The sequence below is a fragment of the Balaenoptera ricei genome, chromosome 11 (assembly GCF_028023285.1).
Source record: "Balaenoptera ricei isolate mBalRic1 chromosome 11, mBalRic1.hap2, whole genome shotgun sequence".
In the NCBI taxonomy this organism is placed as follows: Eukaryota; Metazoa; Chordata; class Mammalia; order Artiodactyla; family Balaenopteridae; genus Balaenoptera; species Balaenoptera ricei.
In genome coordinates, this window is record NC_082649.1 from 25,976,190 (window position 1) to 25,985,729 (window position 9,540).

Below are 9,540 nucleotides of genomic sequence, written 5' to 3' on the forward strand. Positions count from 1 at the left end.
TATTTAATCCTATCTAGGATTTCCCTAGGCAGTACAGATACTCATATATTTCACCTTTCTCTAAAGACTAAGAAACATAAATAGATTCATAAATAGCTCATATAAATATAGGTTTTACCTGTTAAATAATAAAATTCCCAAGTCTGGAATCTTGTCTTAAAAAAATACAAAATAAGGCATGTAATTCATTAAAATGGAATCTCATGCCCCAAAGTTATCTCGGGGCCTATTAAATACATAAATAACTTAAAGCCCTTAGAAAAGCAAACAAGAAGCAAATTGGTACTCAGTCTAAAACTTCCTCCTTGGGGAAAGGGAAAAATGGTTCAGATTCCATCTCTAAACCAGTGTTCCCTCTGGAGTTTCCACAGGATGAACTAAGAACCCTGATGATTTTGGTCAGAAATAGGGCTGGGTCTACTCCCCAGAAAGCCTAACTGATTTGGGGAGTGGGGGTCAGACCGGAAGCTCTTAAGCCATGTGGCGGACAATGGGGGTGACACAGGTGCAGCCCACGGCCACCAGCATCTTCTCCAGCCGGAAGGAGTGGGGGCAGTGCTGAGGCTCCCTTCGCAGGACCAGGATCTCTTGCTGGATGGGGACGGAGTTCATGTGATGGTCCACCTTCCCTTCAGCATTGACACAGCCCGAGTGGCTGCACTTGGCCTCCCAGATCACAGAGGGGTACCTCTCAGGGTCCTCATTGCGGCTACAAGGGAGACAAAAGCCAGGAAGAGAGTGAAATCCTCGTAAAGCAGGAAGGCAATCAAACAGGAATAAACAAAGGGAGACAAATTCACAAGGGTGCAAATGATAGGCATTGTGAATTCTCTGAGTGCTGTTAGTCTGAAAAAGAAGTAGTTTAGGGAAAACTTGTGTTTCAAAGCCCATGAAGTGTTATAGAAAAAAAGACAATGATTAGTTTTTCCCAATTTCTTTCCAACATACACAAAAGAAGATAGACTGAAACTACAGAATGGATTTAAATTTGACACAAAGGTTAATTTGTTTAGGGTACATTTGATGGATGAAAAAAGACTAAAGGAATAGTATAGAAACAAGATAACTGTTAATCTGACTTAATGAAGTCTGTCTTTGAAACAGAGAATGCACCCAAATTTTATCTGACAGCACGCTGATGGAACAGAGCCCACGGCTGATATGAAGGGCTGCAAACAAAATCTTAAGCCCCTTTATAACCTTCTCTTCTCTCTCCCCTCCAGCTGAGTGAATAATTTGCTTCGACTTCTGAATTAATTTATTTGAACTATTCTTAGTAAGTAGAAGTAAGAAGACAAGAAACCCTACAGTCAGGTGAATCTGTAGGCTCCATATAACTGAGGTTTATTTGCCTAAAATCAAATTATCAAAATACATGTTGTACTTAATCCATCTAAATACTAGATGTACTAAGGACACAGCAAATATTGGTCTGTTGGGGATGTTGTCTAAGTCAAAAAAGGGTGGAAATACCCAGCATGATACTTCTTCCACTGGTATTCAAGCTATATTTTCCCAGTGTTAATACAATCAAAAAAGCACAAAAATCCCAGTTAATTAATAGTTATTTTCAACAAATCTTCTCTGGGAGCTCTGGTGAAGAGAATTCAAGCACTAATCTCCTATGAAAGATGTCTATTTCTTTTTAAAATAAATAAACAACAGACTTGGGGTGTCATAAATATGAGAATGATGACCACCGTTCATTTGGATGGATTTCTGGGACAATGAGAACTAGTAGAATAGGTGTTATGGGGGGTGGGGTGAGCTGTGCTCTATCAAAGAAATCTGTAGAATGAAAGTTTGAGAATCACTGGTTTACACAATGGCCCTTCCAGTTTTGACGGATGATTCTGAGTGAGTAATACCATTCTCAAGGTGATTTAACTGGCAGTCTGATACATACAGGGTAGAAGAATACAGAGATTTTATCTGGGACTCTTACGTACTGGAGAGTCCAGGGTGAGGTGGAGCGTTTGTAGTAATCGGAGGGTCTTCTGGAATTCGTGTTCCGGTTAAGGATGTTTAGGTTGACCCTCACGTACTGTGGGAAGTTCTTGTCCTCAATATGAGGGCAGCCTGGACTCTGTGGGATTATGATTCCTGCCTTCACAAGAGCCACCAGACTCAGCAGCAGCAGCAGTGACTGGAACTGGGTGGGAAAGGAGAGAGAGGTGGGAGACTGGGTTAGTACTACATGGTTTTTGTCAACAAAGTGGGGTGATGATGGAATTGCTGATAGTTGAGAACATGCTATGGACAAGGACAATCCACACTAAGTTTTCAGATCTGTTAAATGAAAAGCTGGTTAGATGAACAAAGTAATATTAGGATGGCATTTCTACCAGTCTTGAACATTTTTCTTTTTTGACTTAGAAAAACCACATTATTCATTGGCTGGCAGTAGTTTTAGTGAAGATGGCAAGTCATCAACCTGTCAGTGCATGCATCACTCTCAGGTCATTGGGATGGTAATGACCTTGATTTTCTAGGAAGAGTTGTCCTCCTGCACCATCGATCCCTCCCCTTGCATGCTGTGAAACCCTATGTGAAATCAAATGTACACCTTAGAAATAAAGGGCTGTAGAAAATCCATGTGTTATCAGTTAAAAATTCTGTTGGTACCACTGGCAAACATCCAACCCAAAATGGACCCCCCTTATGTTTTTCTTAGGTACATTTCCCAGTTTTTCTAAATTTACATATACTGATTCTGTAATCAAATTGGGTTTCAAAAAAGACGTTTTAACTTAAATATTTTAAAAACATAAAGACCGTTTACTCTAAACCACACCTATACCATCTATACATCTATGTCTAGTTAGAATAAATAGGGTTAGCATACTGAGACTATAGTATAATAATAAGATAATGGAAAGAAAAGTCACTGCCACAACTTATTAAATCCTCAAGGATAGTGACCCATCTTATTTTGGATTAAAGAAAAATGGGAGAATTATATTAATCCCTTGTACTCAGAGAAACAGGTTTTCAATAAGCATTCTTTCTTAGAGCACAGCATCATGCGACACTTCTTGTGTGGTTTAGCCCCAGTATAGCTATCTTTCAGTTTTAATCTCACCTTTCAAACTGATGTGTACCAGTTCTTGAAAATGCTATACAATGACAAGTATCTATCAAGTGTTTCATTTCCCATCCTACGTAGACAGTATTCTTGGATTTCCATAGCTAGAATCCAGGATTTCATGCCTGCAGTCCAGAAATATTATCTGGCCCAAATCGACGAGAGCATTGCACGTTTGTGCGGGACTCACCATGAATGAAGTTCTCACACGAGCCATGGTAGTTTCTCCCAATTCACTGTAAGTGGATGAGCTTGTGCTTGCTGTGAGATGGACAAAGTGTAGCGCTACCTTCTCTCTTTTTATAGGGCTTTTCTCCTTCTGTGGTCACTTACGTTGGCGTGTAGGAGTGAGTTCGGGGTGACACCATTTTGGTTAAAAGTTCCATCCCCAAATGAGGTCAGAGAAAAACCTCCCCTTCATGACGGGCGATAATCTGCTTCTGGGGGAAAATGGGAAGGACAGAAATTTATGTTTCTAAAGACTATGTCTTCTCTTCATTCTTCAAGGAACTATGACTTGTCAGAAGCTGAGTGGAAACACAGAAATCATTTATTTATGAGCATGCATGAAACTGCCATAAGAGATATCTTCTATTTTAACGGCTCGTGGGGAAATAAAAGTTTGACCTCACATTCAAGTCCTCTTTGGTCATATGCCTTGATTTCCCATTTGATAACTCCTTTCCTCACCAGATTCCCTAGCCAGATGTGGTGGAGACCATTCCAGAAACTACCCATGGTCTCGCCATATAAACAAACAAAAAAATGGATACATAATTTCATGAAGACAAGACATTATTTCATCGATTTAATGCCTGCTTTGTTGAATGTCTACTCTGCTTGAGGAACAAATAACTAGGTTCAAGAGACGTGAGATTTACTGTCAAAGGCACGTCTAACACTGCATGTTACCAAGCAATTTGTTAACTCACGCAATTCCTCAGGAGGAAGAAGGAGTGAGGAAATGTAACCGGACAAAGAGAGGAATGAAAATGGAGGTAGAGACTGCAGGAAGGTGGGGGTAGAGAAAAGGAGGGCAGGCGAGAGCAGACAATGATAACAAGAAAGGAGGAGAGGAATGGGGGATAAGAAGGAAAGAGAGATAGGACTTCCCTGATGGTCCAGTGGTTAAGACTTTGCCTTCAAGGTAGGGGATGTGGGTTCGATCCCTGGTCGGGGAGCTAAGATCCCACATGCCTCTGGGCAAAAAAACACAAAACATAAAACAGAAGCAATATTGTAACAAATTCAATAAAAACTTTAAAAATGGTCCACATGAAAAAAAAAATCGTTAAAAAAAAAAAAAGAAGGGGCTTCCCTGGTGGCGCAGTGGTTGAGAATCTGCCTGCCAATGCAGGGGACACGGGTTCGAGCCCTGGTCTGGGAAGATCCCACATGCCGCGGAGCAGCTGGGCCCATGAGCCACAATTAGCCTGTGCATCTGGAGCCTGTGCTCTGCAACAAGAGAGACCGCGATAGTGAGAGGCCTGCGCACCGCGATGAAGAGTGGCCCCCACTTGCCACAACTAGAGAAAGCCCTCGCACAGAAATGAAGACCCAACACAGCCATAAATAAATAAATATTTTTAAAAAAATGTTAAAAAAAAAAAAAAAGAAGGAAAGAAAGAAGGAGATGGTTCCTCCTTCCTTTTCTCTCCACTTTCTAAGTGAGGTGAACTTCGATTTCAGGTCCTTGAGGATGGCTCCTCCTCGAAAACATTGAGGTCTATCACAAGGTTGATAAAATGAGGGGTCAGTGGATGCAGACATGGCTGGCGACATGTCACCCTGTCTCTGCCTGTTCTCGGCAGTGAGGTGTTTTCTTGGGTAGACAGACCCTGACTGATCAGTGAGGAAGACCATGAGCAGCTGAAATCTCAGTGGCAATGGTAGATGGATGACCTTGGTAGGCGAAACAGATACAGATGGAAGAGGAAGTGGGATGCAGTTTCTCCCGATTTCCTTGGTTCTGGTGTTGACCTCACCATGTACCTTGGAGACATGGAGTCATCGTGAGCTCCCTTGTCCCTCCTCCACATGTGATCACGTAGCCATCTCAGCAGCAGCTGTGTCTCTCACATCTATTTCCTATTCCCAGACCTACTGCCATTCCTCTAACTCATTGCTCACCCACTTGGACTGTTTTGTTTTTGTTTTTTAGTTGAAGTATAGTTGACTTACAATGTTGTTTTAATTTCTGTTGTACAGCAAAGTGGTTGTTATACATATATACACATTCTTTTTTATATTATTTTCCATTATGGTTTATCACAGGATATTGAATATAGTTCCCTGTGCTATACAGTAGGACCTTGTTGTTTATCCATTCTATATATAATGGTTTGCATTTGCTAATCCCAAACTCCCAATTCATCCCTCCCCCACCCCCTCCCCCTTGGCAACTACAAGTCTGTTCTCTATGTCTGTGAGTCTGTTTCTTTTCTGTAGATGGGATCATTTGTGTACTTGGACTGTTTTAATAACCACATGTGCTCTTCCCAATTGTTGCCTTCCACCCGCCTTCAACATTCCTGCAATAGTTATCCTCAAAGCATGGCTCTGATTGTGCCTTTTCTTGTATCATTCGCTTGCATTCAGAACAAAATGCAGACCCCTTAGTATTTAAATTATTATTTGACTTAGTATTTGAATTAGTATTTGAAATCTGCAAACTTTACAGCTTTACCTCCCACCACGCTCCATGACCTGGGCTCATGAGGTCCTGATTGTCCTCCTTCCACAGACGGTCCCCAACTTACGATGGTTTGACTTACAATTTTTCAAAGTTGCGATGGTGCAAACGTGATATGCATTCAGTTGAAGCTGTACTTCAGATTTTGAATTTTGATCTTTTCCCAGGCTGGTGATATGTGGTATGATCTTCTCTCATGAGGCTGCAGTGGCTGTGAGCCATGCAATCATGAGAGTGAACAACCGATATATTTACCAACATCTGTACCCAGACACCGATTCTATTTTTCACTTTCAGTACATTATTCAGTAAATGACATGAGATATTCAATACTTGATTATAAAATAAGCTTTGTGTTAGATGATTTTGCCCAACTGTAGGCTAAGATAAATGTTCTGGGCACATTTGAGGTAGGCTAGGCTAAGCCATGATGCTTGGTAGGTTAAGGTGTATTAAATGCATTTACATCATGATGTTTTCAATTTATTGGGTTTGTTGGAATGTAATCCCATCTTAAGTCAAGGAAGATCTGTAATGCCTGCATGCCTTTTGTTAAGTACTGTCTCTGAAATGCCCTTTCCCATCCTCAGTTTATATCAAAATGTGCCTTGTCCTTCCAGATCCTGTTCAAATGTGTCTTCTAAGTCTGGAGGTCCTTCCTGATCATTTAGCTGAAATGAGCAGCTCCCATAACACATAGCTTATACCTACCTCTCTAGTAACTTTTGCTTCATTTTGTACTGTGTTTTATTTGGCTGGAAAAATTATGTCTAAGACATATGTTTATTTCCAATTTTAGATTTTACTGTTATCCTTCAAGGCCAGTGTGTTATTCATCTTTGTAACTCCCATGGTACTTCACGTGAGGCTTTATACAGCATAGGTCTTCACAGATTGCTTCTGTGTTGCTGGTTTTTCTCTGGTCCACAGCTGTCCATGCATATTTCTAGCATATTGCATGTCATTTGTTTATGTATCTGATTTTCCTGCTAGACTGTGAAGCTACCTGGAGACAGTTATTATTAGTCTTTGTATCACCTAACCCAGTGTCTAGGAAATAGGAAGTGCTTAATATTTTGACTGAATTACAGTACAAATAATGTTATTTGGATAGGTCAGAATCTTGAATATTCCTTTTGGGACCCAACTGCATGCCAGTGGCCATACTGAGCTGACACCTTGACTCTCCAGCTGATCCTTTTGAAGGTAGTGTGACAAGGTTGTGGCCTGTTTTGGACCATCCTTAAGTAGAAGATTCCTTGCTTGTTGCTGTCTGGTAAGGATGAGGTCAAGGTGAATGTGTTTGCTGGACAAAGGGGAAAAGCTGATTCTAGTTGTCCTGCCTATGCCCACCTCCTGTGCCAGTGAAATACACCCTGTGTGCTGTCCTTTGAAATACCAACCCTTGCTTTGAAATAAGGATGGGAAACAAGGTGGGTTTTCACAAAAGTGTAAAACTGACCATTTTGAGGTGGTGGTTGGAGCTCGGTGTGCCCAGTCTTGAGTAGGACTGGTTTCTCAGATACGCTCTTGAGCTGGAGGAACAGTCAGAAGCACAAAGATGGTGCACAGAGCAAGGAGGGTATTTGTCTACAGAGGCAGCTGGTTCAGGTTTGGACCGCAGTCTGTTCAGATAGAAGGAATGCTGGACTGGAAATTAGGTGCCCAGAACACTGGAGGAGAGGGCACTTTTATTTTCATTGTGGTTCTGCCATTAACTACGCATGCCCTTAGGTATTTCACATCCTTGAGGCTCAGTTTCCCTCTCAATAAAATGAGTTTTTGCACCAGGTAATCTTTGATTATCTGAATTTTCAGAGAAAGAAAATAGTGAAAGAACAAATAGGGACAGTAAATTAGGGGTGATGATTTTGCTTAGTGATTTCTCCCAGTTTATCAGTCTTGCTTCTTGGAGGGCTTGGGAAACAGATATCCACAAAGTAATGGGGAACTGCAGTCTGGGAGTTGGGAGCTGGGTGAGGTGGGGAGAGGAGGAGCAGGTGGAGGCTGGGAAGTCTTCCTGGGAGCCAAGCATTCATCCGGTCCTAGTAAAGTGTCTGTGGGCTTCTTGATTTAGGGAAATGAGCTTCAAGGCTCCTTGACCTCATTAAGTCATCAAACAGCATCCCCTTGTACTTACAGTAGAGAACAATGTGGGAGATAGAAGAACATATATCCCTTAAATTAAGACTGTCATTAAAAAATTAAATAAATAGTGCTCGCTTCAGCAACACAAATACTAAAATTGGAATGATACAGAGAAGATTAACATGGCCCCTGCGCAAGGATGACACGCAAATTCGTGAAGCGTTCCATATTTTTTTGAATGATTAAAAAATAAATAAATAAGTAAATAAGTTAAGTAAAAAAAAAATGTCTTGCTTAGGTGGTGGGGTTACCATCGAGATACTATTGTCTTTTTAAATTTCTACTCTACAGCCTTTAAAAAAAAAAAAAAAACAATGGTCTCAGTAGAGGAGGAGGCCCTGTGCCATCGTTAATGACTTATGTACAGCAAGTCCCCTGCATACGAACCTTCAAGGTGCGAACTTTCAGAGATGTGAACGTGCATTCCATCAACGTCAGGCATGAGTGAACTTGTAGCTTGCCTTCCATCTCCTATTGCTGATGATCCTTCGGCTCTACCATCTCCCACCTCCTCTCCCTCCTCTAGTCAGTAACTCTTCTTGCCTGTTCACTCAATGCCAGCCCTCATATGCCAGCAGTTGTACTGTACTCTGTACTTTTCAAGGTACTGTACTGTAAGATTAAAAATGTTTTCTTTATTTTTTGTGTTTGTTTTTTAATGTATTATTTGTGTGAAAAGTATTATAAACCTATTACAGTACAGTACTATATAGCTGATTGTGTTAGCTGGGTATGTAGGCTAACTTTCTTGGACTTAAGAACAAATTGGACTTACAAATGCGCTCTTGGAATGGAACTCGTTCGTATGCAGGGGACTTATTGTATATTATAATTTAAAGATAATGGCTTCTCAAAGAAATGGTTGTCATTTTATCTCAGGCTGTGCACATCACAAGGAAAACTCCTTTTCTCTTGATTTTGACTTAATATAGAGAAAGTAATGAGTAGCTGCAGAGAATCCTTTTGGGTTTTTAATCTGGGGGCTGATATTTTGAAAATGGGCCAACTCACAAGAAGCAATGTCAGATACTTAATAGGAAGACATGGTTTTGAGAGGGGAGAACGTTTGCCACAGAGAGTCATCTGGAGGGCCTTGGGGCATTGATAAAATCAGGATTTAGCTGATATTCAGATTTAGATCTAGTTGTTTAAGATCTAGATCATCTATAATATCTCCAACTTCAAAGTATTAATAGTGTTATATACCAGAGGCTCCGCTCTGAGGTTAAAGCTGTTGTGTTTCAAGTATCAGGACTTACTGTCTATGAAATTACCATGGTTTATTAAATAAGAAATATCATCTTAGTACCAGCCTGATAGTGTCAGTGTTCCTCTCCAGGGCAACACTGTTAGGTGTTCACTACGGCTGTGTTGCTGAGGGCCGTCCTGAACAATGAATTGTTGGGTGGGAATCCTCCAGGGGTAGGTACAAGCTTCCTCTGGAATCCCTGGTGGAGGAATTTCTCCTCCTTATATGACATGATGAATTGATGGAATGATTAACAATGAGGACTTCTGAACAAGTCATTGTTAATGGGCTGGTGAGGGCTAAGAGGTGAGAGGCAGAATCCTTTTTCAACATTTGGATTCTGTTTTTTCACCACTGGGCATTCTA

At 41.0% G+C, this 9,540-nt stretch overlaps 1 protein-coding gene and 1 non-coding gene across 2 annotated transcripts; one reads left to right on the forward strand and one right to left on the reverse strand.

Annotated features, from left to right (window-relative positions):
• Positions 1-471: 471 nt before the first annotated feature.
• On the reverse strand, positions 472-3,302 carry IL17A (interleukin 17A). The gene is made up of 3 exons (XM_059937429.1): positions 3,276-3,302; positions 1,950-2,146; positions 472-709 (listed from the first exon to the last, which is right to left on the reverse strand). The coding sequence occupies exons 1-3, from the start codon at positions 3,300-3,302 to the stop codon at positions 472-474; spliced, it is 462 nt and encodes a 153-aa protein (XP_059793412.1).
• A 4,690-nt stretch (positions 3,303-7,992) lies between these two features.
• LOC132375530 (U6 spliceosomal RNA) lies at positions 7,993-8,099 on the forward strand. Its single transcript, XR_009506074.1, has one exon. It is a non-coding gene; the product is annotated as a U6 spliceosomal RNA (small nuclear RNA).
• Positions 8,100-9,540: the final 1,441 nt, after the last annotated feature.

What these genes read in the sequence shown, in the direction of transcription:
- IL17A (XM_059937429.1), bottom strand. Translation starts at nt 3,302, where the DNA reads ATGGCTCGTGTGAGAACTTCATTCATG. An exon ending in GTGTGAGAACTTCATTCATG is followed by an intron (nt 2,147 to 3,275) that starts GTGAGTCCCGCA and finishes ACCCAGTTCCAG; the next exon opens with TCACTGCTGCTGCTGCTGAG. An exon ending in ACCTCACCCTGGACTCTCCA is followed by an intron (nt 710 to 1,949) that starts GTACGTAAGAGT and finishes TCTCCCTTGTAG; the next exon opens with CCGCAATGAGGACCCTGAGA.